This window comes from Anticarsia gemmatalis, chromosome 1 (assembly GCF_050436995.1).
Source record: "Anticarsia gemmatalis isolate Benzon Research Colony breed Stoneville strain chromosome 1, ilAntGemm2 primary, whole genome shotgun sequence".
In the NCBI taxonomy this organism is placed as follows: domain Eukaryota; kingdom Metazoa; phylum Arthropoda; class Insecta; order Lepidoptera; family Erebidae; genus Anticarsia; species Anticarsia gemmatalis.
In genome coordinates, this window is record NC_134745.1 from 6326531 (window position 1) to 6342583 (window position 16053).

The 16053-nt window shown below is 34.7% G+C and overlaps 1 protein-coding gene across 1 annotated transcript; it reads left to right on the top strand.

Moving 5' to 3' along the window:
* The first annotated feature begins 11679 nt into the window (after positions 1–11679).
* On the top strand, positions 11680–15782 carry LOC142973492 (uncharacterized). The gene is made up of 4 exons (XM_076115234.1): positions 11680–11839; positions 11913–12483; positions 12569–12696; positions 15396–15782. The coding sequence occupies exons 1-4, from the start codon at positions 11812–11814 to the stop codon at positions 15512–15514; spliced, it is 846 nt and encodes a 281-aa protein (XP_075971349.1). The 5' UTR covers positions 11680–11811; the 3' UTR covers positions 15515–15782.
* The last annotated feature ends 271 nt before the right edge of the window (positions 15783–16053 follow it).

Here is a 16053-nt window from a genome sequence, read left to right on the forward strand (position 1 = left end):
GTAATAAATACCCGTTAATGGCTTAAGTATACTTTAAGTTGGCAAGTTGTATAAAGTGGTTCGATGGGCACATTATGCAAATAAGTAGTTTTCTTGGACGAAGTTACCTACAGCCACAAAGTGTAATTACTCGTCCGAAAGACGTGTTCAGCCTCTTTAAGCAATTTTAGATTATGTAAAGTGTTTAAGTGCATTTATTAGTTGCTACTTGTTTAAAGCGTAACTTTAAGATTTCAGATGCATTTAATTTTATGTAAGTGAACGATTCTTTGTGCAAAAATATTTAAGAAACATAAAATATTTTTTTAAAACACGACGTATTTTTTTGATTCGTAGTGGGACAGCTCTAGGTTTTCTCTTTTCTTTTTTCCTGTTAACTGTAATAACAGATAATGCGATCCTATCCTTCTAAATAACAAATACCAAGGGATTCGTCTGATGGTTGCGGTGGAACTTTTAATTATGTGCTAATTCAGTCAGAGTCAATAAGGAAAAGGGTTATTTTAGAGCCATCTCATTACTATTATTACATCATGAATAAATGGAACAGGTTCCGGTATTGAACCATTACAAGACGCTTTTCATTACGAACCGTCAAGATCTGCTGCTAAGAAATCATCGTAGATATAAATATATAACTTAGGATAGCTTTTCCTCGAATTGAATGTGGTGAAAGTAAAATGGAATTGTTGTCCATTTGACATAGGTACAAAATACTACTAATTGGTTGAAACATTATGAATCTGTGAAGAAGTAATAAGCGTATTTCATTCTGTTTTCTTTTCTCATATAGCAATAAACATAATAACATTAAGAATGACAAGTTGTTTCGATGTATCGAGTTGTTATCCTCACAAATAATTTTCATAACTCAATTCTATTCGACATATCAAACTGACGCATTTGTCAATTTGTATAGTCCCTTTGCACACATATGGGATATTGAACGTACCCATATTGTATATTTTATTTGATCCCATGTCATGCATATCCAATTAAAGTCGATGTTTTACTTTTACCTTGAAAAGGCTGGAGGGTTTGTCATATAGCTTTGTACGTGCGTTACATTTTGTGGACATAAATAAGCTTTTATGTCCACAAAAATGTGAGCGACAAAGTTGGCTAATTGTCCTTCCTTCCAAAGTTAGATAATTGTTACTTATGTAGCTAATACGTCGGAGTAATTCTAAGTCTATCGCATGTACATACAAGTTTTCGATTCAGGCCAGAGATAAAGCTCGCAGGGTTACGATATATCTTTTCCGCTGAAATATTCACGTAATCTAACACGGTTCCCGCCCAAATTCTATCAAACACGTCGGTAAAGGCGTACAGGCCTAGCCGCTACAGTATACGGCCTGTACAAGGTTTTGTGACGTGAGCTTTACCTCGTTGCGGTTTCATTTCAGGCGACTACGTCACTGTAGTGCGGGATTGACTTGACGCCGAGTACCGTGACGGTGCACTGTGTAAACTTTGTACATTTTGTTGGTACAGCTCGGGAGGGTGCCGTGCTAAATGTCAAATAAATTATATTGCCCCCGGGTATTGGTATAGCGAGGGAAACGGTTCTTAACAGATATTTGGCTCCACGCTCGCGTTCATGTTTTCCATATAAAATGAGTAGACGCCAAAATAAATATGGGCTTTATAAACTTGAAAATTAATTTTGTGATATTCTTGAAAACTTTAGACGACAGAGTGTTATGAGTTAATTAGTAACTTGTGATTATTTACTGTAACACAATTTCTCAGTCTGGTTAGCAAAGTAATCTCTCATTTACGGCTCTATAATCGTATATCGTAATTTTTATGTTAACTGTAAACATTTTAACGTAAGCATTTAAATATTATTTTGAAATCGGTTTTGCGACGTCGTAAAATACTTTATGCCTGTTAAGTGCGTTTTTGAAGAATTCGAAATGGGTGGTTGGTAGCTGTAGGGGTTAGTTTGGCAATCAAAACTAATTCAAACCAATGAAGAATATATGTTTGTATAAAAATACGAATTCTAAATGTGATTTCACAAATGTAAAACCGTATTGTATCTTAAATTTAATTTTACAGTGAATTATAACACAATCGTTTCTATTCAGCATTGTTCAACTGTGTAAATATTGAAAACTATTGATAGTCCAATATTATCGATACTAATTCAAATAAGATGGTTTATTCAAAGAGGTTTAGTTGAATAAGTTCTGTTTCGATAGGATCTTCGTCAGAGTGAATTTGTAACGAGTGTCTTGTTGCGAGCGCTTGCGGTAGAGGCCAGTATGTGCGGTCAATGTGGCCGTATCTCTACCACAATGGATGCCATCTATTCATAATAGTTGTGGATTATCGGCTGTTACGTAGATATTGTTTGAGAGTATGTCGTGTGTGATCTTGTGATTTACACACTTAGCAGGGGATGTGATAAGCAAACTTGTAGATAGTGTAGGTAAAAAAACTCTAGTCTTCTTCGAGCATAGGCAGCCCGGCATTTAAAATGTTATGTGTAGAAGTGTGTGCGTTAGTCAGTGTACTTACACAGTTTTTTATACATTGGCGGCCATTTGAAGCAGAAAGCGAGAAATTAAGAAATAGGCGATATTTGGGTTACCCACCCTCCTTTAAAAATAGTTCCTACGGCGCCTGCTAGAGGCGCTGAAAAGATTTTCTTACAGATTTCTCCATAGCTGTTTATTGAAAGTCGATAGTGATAAAGAATCGCACTACAGATTCTGTTGTCAGCAACAAATTTTGAAAGCTACGCATAATATTAGTTTTTATAAATCTATATAGAATCTTATTAGACATCGTTTGCAATAATAGGGTAAAGAACTTTCGAGAACCTCTGACGCTTGGAACTTGGTCCTGAACTTGTTCTTAAGCTTATACTTGGAGGACTTTAGACCAATGGTTTGTAGAACAACATCGATATATTCGGAAATCAATACACTACAGGCTACATGCACATTGCTAAGCTGGGGAAACTCTGTAAGCGTATCAAACAAGCACTTTATAACTTGAAAACACGTCTCAAACGAAGAAGCTGCCATCTGAAATGACCCGCAAGTCTGAGTTGAGCATCAATTTGATGTCAAATAGCTCTCATATATTCAGACAGGGATATTGAATTTGCAAGTATTGACTTGAACGTAATCGTGATCTGATTGCATGATCACTTTGCTTTTGAAATGAGCTGAATTGGGTGATTCGTTTAGATGAGAATGAGTGCAGTAATTTATTATCTTCTCGATTTATAATGATTACCTAAACTGCCATAGAATTTAGCATCAATGAACAATAAAAATAATTTAAAATTTAACTTTCATTTTGGAACTTTGCTCTATATACGTAAAACCCAGCTCTTGCAAATTAGTCATACCAAAAAATAAATGAATTGTTCGTAAAAAAGGATTTTGGGATTGTGGTTTAACTTTAGTTATATTCTTAATCACTGTGGAAAATGTAGATATCTATTGATGCCAGTATATAATGCTTATTACTTGTTAAATAATTTATAGCGTGGCATATTCAGACAAATGTACCTATAATAATTTTAGAATGACCTAATCGTAACTCTTTCTAGAAGCAACACTTTACATAGGGTATTAAGATTCGCACATCCTTTTAAGGGTATTTTAATCCTCCCAGCAGATGAATGTGAGTTGTATATGTATTTATACCATTGTTTTTTGGGTTCGGACCCATCACAGCTAATTACTTTCTAATAATATCCACCTGCCTCAGCATCTGCATTAAAAATATATCCTGTTTCTTCAATGTTTATCTTTAATTAAATTCTTTACGGTTAGAAACAACTTAACTTTAGCGAAACAACCAGAGTTTTACTGCCCCGAGTTATTGCTTGTTCATCTTTTGATCCCTTATATAAGTTAAAATGAGCCGAATGTATAATAAAAACGATGTCAATACAGGGTCAGTTTGTACGTGTCAATATCATGGACACACAATATTGCTTTCGTGATAACATTTCTAAATAAAAGATCCGAAGATCGAATTATGTTGTGTTATAACAATGTAGGTTAAACATTAGAATTATATATTTCGTAGTTTTTTTGCGATTATTATTACACTTTTGAAAAGCAAGTCATTTTGTTAGCCAGTGAAATAATGATCTAACAGACCAAATGAAAAGTACATTTTAGAATTAACATTTTAGAATATAATCAAGCCTTTTTATTTACGCTAACTTGGCATGGAGATATTTGAAACGTTACTAATCGAGGTTGCTTTGTCGTTTCACAAATTTAGGATATTTGCATAAGAATTTCTGAAACCGGTACCCTATACTGTGCTGTCGGTCTAGCAAGTGGAGTATTAACCTCCAGGCAAAAGATTATGCATTTATAAGGTGACCGGTAGTTAGTATAACGTAGTGCCGCCACTACACTAACTTGTTTGACTTTAACAACTAGCGCACGGTGATAAATAGCTTTATATATTGTGGTACAAACTTTATATTTTTCTTTCAGCACAGTTTCTAACGACCTAGCGACGTGAACGGCAAACTAGGCTGAATATATTATCCAATTACGTCCACTTATAAAACAAATATCAAGATTCGTAATATGTATGTTTGTAAATAAGTATTCGTATTGTCAAACATGGGGCCGATTAGTTAGCTGCCGACAAATATTTGAATAGAAACGAGGGTGCCTTTAAGGTTTATTCATGTCGAAATTATATTTAAAGGGAAGTAGGCACAGGGGCGTCATTAAGACGTCATTAACAACTCTCCACGTCTTTAGCAGGATTTCCTCACGCCGCCCGCCGCCTACCGTGTACTTAGATAATAATTTAACTAAATTTAAATGCCTATCACATTAATCAAATACATATTGTGCAAACTGCCGTTCGTTGTGAACTATTAAAATATAATAAGTCTCAGAGCAGTTTGCACACAGATGGCGATAATTATTATGTCATTTACTTGTCTTTGTATTATTTTCTGCTTGTAACTTCCCTTTGATGCATAGTATACATAATCGGTTTCAGTCTTGTATCCGATTTCCATTCGGTTAGTGTGTAATAGTAACTTCAGTGTAGTGGCTACAGTTCGGTATCCGAGAAATAGATGTTGCTTCGTCTCTACTTTCTAGAATTTCATACAGCAACTTATGTACGAGTGTTTATTAGTTTTGCTCGCTATTTGTAGTAGGTAGAGAGGCATGAAGAGAAATTTCGCTACATAAATCAAAATGCCATGAAATTTCGGGTTAAAATAAGATGAGTGTTAGCGATTTCCAGAATTTGAACGTTAAGAGATAAATTTTTCATCAAAAGCGAGTTTTAATCAACAAGCGTGAGGCATGTTGCAACTACAAAAACTTTATCTTTGCCTAGCAGCTGAGAGCGTTCAACTGCAAGACGAACTTGACGCTCATCAAATACCGCAGCATGTTGCTTTAAATGCGATTAAAATGGTTTATTTCTGGAATTTCATTAAATATTTTAGCTAGTAAAGCGTGCAGCCTACATTTTCTGCTGTTACATGCCGACTTAAATCAGACGAATAAAGGTATGACGTGCATTTTGGATTCCTTCAAATTAAATCTTCAATCAAGTTGAAATCACTGGCTGAACATGTGAAATTTTCACATTTTATCGTCACGTTTCGCAAGATGTTTGGAAGGATGTTTCGAGATAGGAGCACTCCGGAATTGAACGCAGGAAATTAACTGGAAGCTCGGTGCTAATCTGAGGAAGCAATATACGGCCTGGGGCCCGATGTCGCCTTCTTTAATTACTGCAAATCCAACGCAACGCTTGATTAAACTATTTCCGAACAAATTAAGTGAACCAACGTCGCTACGCTTCACAAAATTGAACTCAATAAAGACGTAGTTACTTTATATTACGTGCTATAGGTGCGATAATCAAATTGTGAAGCTATTACATTTTTATTAAAATTGTCGCGCCATCAGCTTCGCCGCTTAAGGTTTTACTGGTCGCTTTGCGGCCCCATTTACTAATCTCCAATAGCTCCTACAATTTACCTAACTAACTAACAACAATTACCTATCGTCGCATCTTCTTTTTGTTTTCTACTGCACTTTTGGTTAGAGTAAGTGCACATAATTATTTTGTGTTTATTTCGCAGGTCCAGCCCGGAGCTCACTATTAGACCCTGAAATTAAAAAAAGTTTTAATTATGTGTCAAAATTATTACAAGACACATTTAAAAAAACATGTAAAAACTTATATGCGCCAAAAATATAAGCGGACATTACACGAAAATATTTATAATAAAATATTTACGACTTACATTAACAATACATGGTCGGAAAGTACCCCAATTTCCTTTGAAAGATGTACCACTGTCGAATATCTTTTTAAACAGGGAGACTGAGTAACTTACAGCTGCGGAGGGTAGCGATGTCAACGGTTCGGTGAGAATTATTGGAGTTACGTGGCAACATTGAGTACCCATTATGTATTCATCACCATCGATTTCGACTCTCCCTATAAACGAACATTAACGACAAGATGCCGATAAATGTGGGATTAAAAGCATTCAAATAAAAAAAGTATACCAGAATATTAAAAATGTGTTTTTACTGCAAAAGGAAACGTACACAAAACGCAGGGTCGTATAATTATTCATTGACAAAGCTATAAAGGAGGATGATTGGTTACTTCCTCGCGGGAAGTAGGCCAGCATTGGAATCACGAGAATTCGACATCCAACTGTGATTTTTGTATGTTATTGTGAGTTTCGGGCTAAATACAGTCGTAAATTCGCTTTTATCTACATTTATCGACAGTTATAGCTGTAATAAGGGCCGTAATAAAGTTTGCGTATGTACAAAAGGGTGGATAAAAATAGGCTTGCGGAGTTAATAAAGCCATTGAAGTAATCATATTCGTCTGCGGCCGGGCGAGCGCCTGAGGTCGTCAGGCGTGGCTGCCTCCGACTGATAGTGTACCTTGTGACGCGAGGCAAATGGAAAATCCAACGTGTTTGTACTGCCTACATTGTGTTACCCCTTTATTGGCATACCTGTGTTCATATATGAGTTCATAGCAACTTTTGTACCTGTATTGGAGTAATTACAGCGATTGTCAAGACAAGTAAACAAAGGTAACACAGTCATTGTTGGCTTTGTAAGGCGTATCACAGGAAATAATTATCGGTGTGTTAAGGAAAATCGGAGGCTCGTATTACAATTGGTGAACATTGTTCGAAGCTCAATATCAATCAATCTTGTGTATTATTTGTTGCTCTGTTAATATATAACCTGTGTGTTATGTATGAGATTAATATGATAGCCGGTGATATGCACAAAAGCATTAAGAGCTTACATTTTCCGCGCGTGAAATTAAGCAAACCGCATTTGGGCGGCGTGTTGGACTTAGATCTAAGCCTTTTATAAAGGAAGGATACTTGTACCCGGCAGTGGGACAGTGATAGGTAGAATATTATAATACATTTCCCTCTCAGGGACTGACCGAGTGTCATTCAGGGTGTTAACGTGTCACCCTTGTTGACTTACGGTAGTCACCGTGGTGTGTGAGTGTGAGTGGGATTAGACCCATTAAAAAAGCTCAAGTGATAAAGCAATTAGGCACTTTGCGTTTACAATTCGAGGGTAAGTTGGGTTGGGACGGGTTTACATTAAAGTGTGTGTTTGTGGTTATTATAGAAACTTAACTACTTATTGGTTACCCATTTTAAATAGGTTTGCGTGGGTGTAGCACTCTCATTCATAAATTGTGAGCGTTATAGGTTATTTAAAATTTAATTTTGTTTGTTATTTTCGTGTAGGTAAGCGAAATAGGTTCAAAAAGGTAGGAGTTCCCGGACACAAAGAGTATAAAATTTTTGTATATGAAAAAATTCGAACCTCTTTAGTTTATTTCATCATTTGTTGTTGTAAAAAAGTCATAGCCACCTTGATGTTGAAAGTTTAAAAAAAGTATTGTGAAAGATGAATAGAATTAGGATTTTACACTTTACATTTGTGATGAATTAGCGTTGATAGTTTGATAGTGTAATAAAGTTATGACATTTGCGTAAATTGTACCGCCATTAAAATAATACGAAAATGTTTCGCTTCCATGTGTGATAACATCCATAGTTCGCGCCTAGAGTGTATTTATGTAGTAAAGCAGCCCTTTAATAAAAATAACATTGTTACAACATTAATGGATATCTTCCATAGTCTTAATAGAATTGCTTCTTGACGCGGAATCAAATTAACGTTTGATTTTTTCTTTGATAGATTATTTATTCGATGAAGCACGGTTGAGGAAAGTGAAGGAAAAACAGTTCATTAAACGAAATTCTTAAATGTTAATGAAATATGATTTTACTTTTAGACTTTGACGTATTGTATGAATCATTGAATACAATATTAAACAAAAATTGTATTTTAGAGATTTTACTGATAAACCTCGTGTAAGTTCTGATTAGTTGTAGTAGTTGTAGTTGTAGCAATGTTTTGTCACTTTCAATCAATATTGAAACTGCGTATAAGCGATAAAGACAAAACACAAACGAACACAGCTTATACGACGTTTATTAAGAAAAGCAGTTAGAATTAAATTATAATATTGGAATCCATGAGTTTCTCTAAACAAATTATGATTGTTATGATTGGTAGAGACGCGTAAGTAAGGCCCTCGCATCGCGTTCCCTCTGCACGGTGTAATTGTTGTGCATGACATATACGCAATTATTTGCACGCTTGCACACCTGTGTCCTAAAATATTTTAAAAACAATCTCTACAATTTGGAATACAGCCTTTTTTATGAAAAACACATAACGCTAAACAAAATGGAATAATTTTTTTTGCAGACTTAAAACGCTTGGAAATTTAACTAGATACCCGCCATGACTGTATGATGTAAAATAAAACAAATGGTCAATTTGAAATGATGATGAATCATGTAATATAAAATATTTTTGTATTTGTTAAAAACCAAACACGCTGTATAAAGTTCTGTAGTCGTCCTCTCAATGGTACTCTATAAAGCGTTCAATGACTTGAATGGCAGGCCACTTTCACCATGTTTCCAGGAAAGCAAGGAACGACAGGAAATTATATGTAATACAGCGTCTTACGACCCGCTTCCGTCCATTTAGTTGCGCTACGACTTACGAGTGACCAATCTTTACATTGTTATGTAAATACACTAGCCCAAGTTATGCCACGGTTTTGGTCACAGAAACTAACGATACATTTATATTGATGAAATATTATCGAAAGATTTTTTCTATGGCGCGGTCGTTAGTGTTATCGACTGCTGATCGTGAGGTCCCGGGATCGATTCTCGAGTGGGACAAAGTACTGTTTCTCTTTTCTAATGTACCCATATTAGAATATTCCTCAATAGCAGTCCAGAGTTAGGAAACCTGCCCGGTAAATGACAATAGGCTCGCTCCCTATTACAACACTACCACTAAGACTAACATTGCTGATAGAGAAACGTGTGTGAATTTTATACACCTTTGCCAGAGCCTTCTTGTATTATAGACGTGATATTATAATAATAATAATGTAATATATTTTCCAATGGAGAGCAGACACAGTCCACATTGTCCCAATAGTACTTTCATCAACTGGTATTATACCTAAATCTCTTACACAAAGCCTTAACATTCTTCACATGCCCAAACACGCATTACATCTACTACAAAAAGCCACTATCCTTAATACCTGTCGTATCACTCGCAAATTCCTCACATCCTCATCAATTTCATCTACTTTTGCTATTTAGCGTGTCACGCTTGGCTTTGGCCCGCATGACATGTAACCTACCCCTTCCAAAGAGGGAGACAAAAAACGTATATTTAAAATAATAATAATAAAGCTTTATTTTCAGACCAGGTCCATAATGTTTTTACATCCATAAATATACAATTATTATACATATATTAATATTATAACAAATAACTAAGTGGAACATTATTATTAATCTAATTATACATATATAGGTAAAATACTTATTTTCTATACTGAAATGACGACCGGTGGGTCGTCATCCAGTGCCACATTATGGGACTGTCCATTCTACCTGCGACAATCTTCGACATTATGTATCGAAAGGAAAATTACAACAGGTATTTTTAGCTGTTGTTAAATATAGAGAATTTCTAATTGACGTCCAGAAAGGGTCTACTAATCCCAACGTAGGTGTAATCTATAAATGTTTATAAACTTTTGCGACTAAGCAGATAGTTAATAATAGATAGCCGTAAACAATGACGACCACTTTCTAATGATTTTGCCGGATTGAATAGGCTTGAAGGAGGTTTGAAGGCTTATTTGGTACCGAGTTTTATTATAATAGTGTTTTATTGACGGCACGTGCGATGTGGTCAAGGTGATTGCCATACACTTCCAATGCACTGCGTGATGTGAGTACAAACGAACACTTATATGCGTTGCAGGAAAAGTGGTGTCGGGTGTGATTGTACTTTCTTTACAGACCATAATTTGTATCTAACAAGTCTTGTATAGAATTCATTTGATTACCAGTAATACTGTCGCAAAAAAAGATTGACAATATGCAATGTTATTTTTTGTTGATATCATGGTGTTGAAATCATATGGAGTATGTACCCGAGTATGTCGTGAATAGAAGCGTTCTCCAACTATATTCTGGATTCTTAATGATAATGTGAATATCATACAAATATTGTCTGAGTATCAAGTAATCCAAGTTATTAATGTCTCATCTGCAAACCAAATTGGTGAGATTCTGGCTGGCGTAGCAGTTTCTCTAGATTACACAATGAAGACAAGTGTTTGCTGAAATAAAAATATTCCAACTCTTTGTTCATTTGTACTAACCTTTTATTAACGAACATAAAAGTATCTCTAGTACCATATTTACAACTACAATTACACACACATAATATTGGGCCTATTTCAGAATTCACTAGGTACCAGTGATTGTAAATACCTAAAACTTTACAAATTCCTCAGATTCCGCAGTCCTTCAACTCGAGATGTGTAAGAATATCCGTATGTATAATTAATTGTAAGCGAGTTTTCCATGCCAAAGGCCCGTTAGGTCAAATTACCTAAAACCCATTATACAAACACGCAAGGCGCAACGTTTCGCTCCTTTCCCTTGTTTTACTTTGCATACGAAACTCTTATACAAGTACACTCACCCCTACGTCAAAATACAATCCCTTTCAACCTTACGAAGTTACATTTATCGCTCACAATATTTCTAACAACGTAATTTATTCCTTTAGTCGTGTTCCTTACTCAAATCTGAGCCAATAAGAGAGACGAAACACAGCAGTGCAAGATGCATTCTCCCAGTGAATGTTTAATTTCTACCTACTTTCTCAAGAGCATAACTTTTATTCGGTGCTGCACTCTAGTGAACAATATAGTTTTCTTATTCAAAATAAAACGCCTGCAATGCAGACTAGTCCCAGAAATGAAAGAAAATAATTTAAGTGAATGCGAGCCTTTTCAGAACCGGACTCACCATAATACGACGTCAACGAAATGCGTTGCGCTCTTATGTACTATGTAGCATTCAAGCGTTCTCTATAAAAAATAATATTAACAAAATGTAGTGTAAATGTTCAAGTAGTTGTCGAATTAGTTAACGTGAAACGGCGTTAGATATAGATCGATAACTATTTCAGGGCAAACTCAGCTGAATAATTTCGATTGCGTGAATTTACGTAAGTGCTACCGAATTTATAAATATGATTCCAAACGCGATAAAAGAAAATGAAAATTGTAAATTGCCGTGTAAATTTATATAGTTCACTGGTTTGATAACAGCTCTAGTGTATTTTTCACGGGGCTTTCGACTGAGCGCTGCTGATAATGTCGAGCCTTGTGATATTGTTTGTAGGTAAGTTTTATATCGCGAGCGTATTGTGTCAAAAATTATAACCAATTTTTTTATTAAAATATTATATTTGCAGTTATAGTAGCAGCAGTTGTTCCAAATGTAGTCGGCAATATCTCTTTACAGGATGTAGATCTAAACAAACTTATTGATCTTGTACAAAAACAACAACCGCAAAGAAAGATCGATATATCCTCTTCATCCGATTCATCGAGCTCGAGCTCCTCAGACGACAGTGAAGACGATTATACACGTAAGGGAAGATCAGCAGAAAATAATGTGAAACAAATACTTAGTAAACTTGCTAACAAAAACAAAAATAGTAGAGTAAGCTCAAACAACAATAAGAATCGTAAAGTGAGTAATGTGCAGCGACCTCATAAATATGCAAAGAGTAATTATAAACAAGTCATCTCTCAGAATGACAATACCGCACAAATTTTGGAACAACTTTTAAACAAGGGTCTTAAAGGCGTGGAAGATAAACCGCTGTCAAATACTGGAAATCCCAAAAAGCGTCTCACACCGAACCGTTTGTTAGGGAACCCTAATGTTGGTGAACTAGATGACTATTCAAAAATATATGTACTTTTAAATACCGAAGCTGTGGAAAAGAGCCCGCATACGAAAGACGCGGTCAATAATTTGTAAGTTAATTCCAACATATAAAGAAAATCTTGTTTATTTTATTCCCCGATTGATGTACTTAACGAGTGCTTTAAAAATGTGCAGAATATCGAAATTATTCTCATTGTCGTCGCCATCACAACGGGATCGGACGAAGCTAAAACAAAACCGCTATTTGGGATTCTCATTGAAACAAAACGCCAACAGAAGGCGTGGGAGGGAATCTAGAGAGAGTGAGTTTAATTTTTACATTTAATCACACCTTTAGCCAAGAACAGAACTATGTAAAACTACACGATCACATCTTCATCCCACAAAGTTCTTTAAGAAATAGAAGTTGAGTGCCTTTTTAGCAATAATTTCATAGTACAAGCTACATTTGAAGATTTTCTAGTTGTAAACTCAGAATGAATTGCTATATCTTTATTTTTAAGTTTAAAAAGTTTACTATTCCATGACTTCTAGCATAACTTGTGATACTACAAACTAGTCATATCAATCTGGATTTAACCTGGCTTAGAGATCGTAGCATTCCTATCCATCCTTCGCACAAAGCCTTCAGTCCTTTAATCCCTAAGGCTTTCGCTTCATAAACACGAGAAGTTATTGCATAGGCGTGTCCAAAAGCAAACTGTCCTTACAAAACGTTTCATATAATTTAACTGGAATAAATATTTTATAGCAACCTGTCAGAGTGTTACGTTTTTATTTCATATTGTAGAACATGTCTTCGTACAATTGCATATTTTCATATACAAAATTGCTCGCGCTTCATTCTTTTGTAGTTTTTGTTTGTTAATCCCCTTCAGACTCTGTTGACTATTACCTGACGGCCACGATACCCTGCATTGTATTTTTCTTTAATGAATAGTGATTAATACTTGACAATATAATGTGACGCGATTCTCTACAACTAGAACCATCGTGTATCGAGTTACGTTTAAAATGTACTGTCAAAATAATTTCTACGACGTCCGCTAGAGGCGCTGATCACTACATAGTATAAAACAAAGTCGCCCATTTTGTCTGTAGTCCCTTCGTATGCATAAAACTTTAAAACTACGCAACGGATTTTGATGCGGTTTTCACTAATAGAAAGAGTATTTTCTCCGACAGGTTTTTATATATAATTGAAATACATTGAAACTATATTAGCTGAGTTATAGCGATTTATGTCCAAGAAGTCAGAAAAAAATCTAATTGAAGATTGCATTTGTGCGTGCGCCGCTTATACCGTTGGATACAAGTAAGAACAATGTATAACAAAAACATTGGTCTTTATTAGTTCTACAAAAAAGTCCGCGATGACATATATCCAGCTTTTTTATTTAAGTCACAAAAACTACTTTTCTGTATTAAAAAAACATTTAATTCGTTGGGTGATGTTTAACTGGTGATATAACCAATAATACATATATCCTTATCAAAATAAGTAAGTTCATTATCACGAGCATTTAATTTAGATTATTTTTGCAGTTTACAGTGTGTTATTTAGACATATAGTTTAGGAGATATCACGATATTAGTATTGCGGCACGGTACGGGCCGGCCGCGGCGGCGGGGGCAGCGTCCCTATAAATAATTGTAGATAATCTTTAATTTTAAATATATGGGAAACCTTTCTCATCGTTAAAATGAAAATGTATGTATACCTTATATTATATTTCAAAAAATGTAGACAAAGTTAATCTTCTAAAAATAAATGTAAATAAAAAATAAGTAAAAGTAATAAAATGTAGAATGTAAATAATTTAAAAAGTAAACAAGAAAATAATAGTTAGATGTATATAACAAAAGTAGGTAAGTACATAAAAAAAAAACAAAAAATATAAAAAAACGGTACATAAAAAATAAATAATATTAAAAAGTAGGTACTACGACTTTGATCTATACATATAAGACAAAAAAAATCTGTGCATTACTTAAATATTTTTTCCAAAAACTGATAGGGGGGGCGATCAAAGAAGAGTCACAAAAACCAAAAAACATTTTAATATTTTAAACGCGGTTAAGGGAAAGAGAAGTTATTGTGAATTGAAAATTAGTATCCAATATGTGTTGGTGCGTTGACTGTATTTGTCGAAGTAGCGGGATACACGCAAACGAAGTTGCGCGGGTCAGCTAGTTAGATTATAAATATCATACAAAATTTCTCGAAAGCTTGGTTATCGATAGTCGATGGAAGCAGAGAATCGCTCTACATCTCAATGGTTATCAATTTGATGTGCACTAGTAAATTTTACTGACACAAAATACAATCAAAAGTGGTACCTCCATGCGGTACCGCCTTCAATATGAGGTTATAATATATAAAAAACCTGAGCAATCTTTTTAATAAAGGGTGTTTATTAAAATGAATTATAATATCTATGACTAATGTAATGCAGACGTGTTAACTTTGACCCGCCCAGTGACAATGCACATCGCGTGAGCGCCACGGTTCTTTTGTTTCATTTGTCACATACTCATTATTAATGCATTGGACTTCAACAAGTGTTCACGTGCCTAGTGTATCAAAGGAATATTATATACTTTGTACTGTTTGATGAATTATTTGTACTCTATAGTCCAAACGAATTGTTCAGAAAAGTCGTCTAAAGTAACTAGAAAATGTAACATCAAGAATCGTGTAATTGAAGACAGAAATTATTAATAAATTATAAAATAAAGTAATAAAGTTAACCCATTAATGTCCCACTGCTGGGAAAGGGTCTCCTCCTAAAAGAGGGGGAGGGGTTAGGCCTTGAGTCCACCACGCTGGCTAAATGCGGGTTGGGGACTTTGCATGCCCTAACTAAATGTATTAAACAAATATTAGGCATGCAAGTTTTCCTCACGATGTTTTCCTTCACCATTGGAAATATAATTATTTCTAATACACACATAATTATTACTAATAACTTATATTTTGAATAAATATTGATGTTTACAGTGTACAGTCCTTCAAATTCGGGGGAAGATAAGCCAAAGCGAGGGCGAGCCAGCGCCGGACACACAGCCATCCCTTACATAAGGCACCGTGGGGACAACATATACGAAAGAGATAATTAAATTGTGCGTTTAGCTGCCAGAATTAAACAAATTATAATACTATATATACACGCATATCAACAAATAACATTATGAAATTCCAAGATCCCAATATTTGGATGGATTATCCAATTATGTAGCTTATTGAAATGTATTAAATTTTGAACTTAGGAGTAAGTCGTATTTATGTACAATTAACATCTGCCAGCATGACGATCATTTGTAAAAAGAATTGGCGCAAAAACTCTGAAATTTTTATAACTTTTAATGAAAAATTACGTTTCTTGATTTTTCTTGTTTAATTTTGTTTTAAAAGTTTAACGATACCCTTTTGATATTATCTATAGCTGTGTTTGTATAATAAATATCTACTAACCAACTTTATCTATCTCAAATTTCTGGAGTTATAAACATGAAAGGATCGTACCTTACTCTTAACGAAACTAATTTACGAAATAAACAGCGGTGTTGAATCATAATACTTTGAGACTGAACCACAAAATTATTTTACAAACTATTTGTACGACCAGTTAAGACCAGACATTTTTTAATACAGTTGT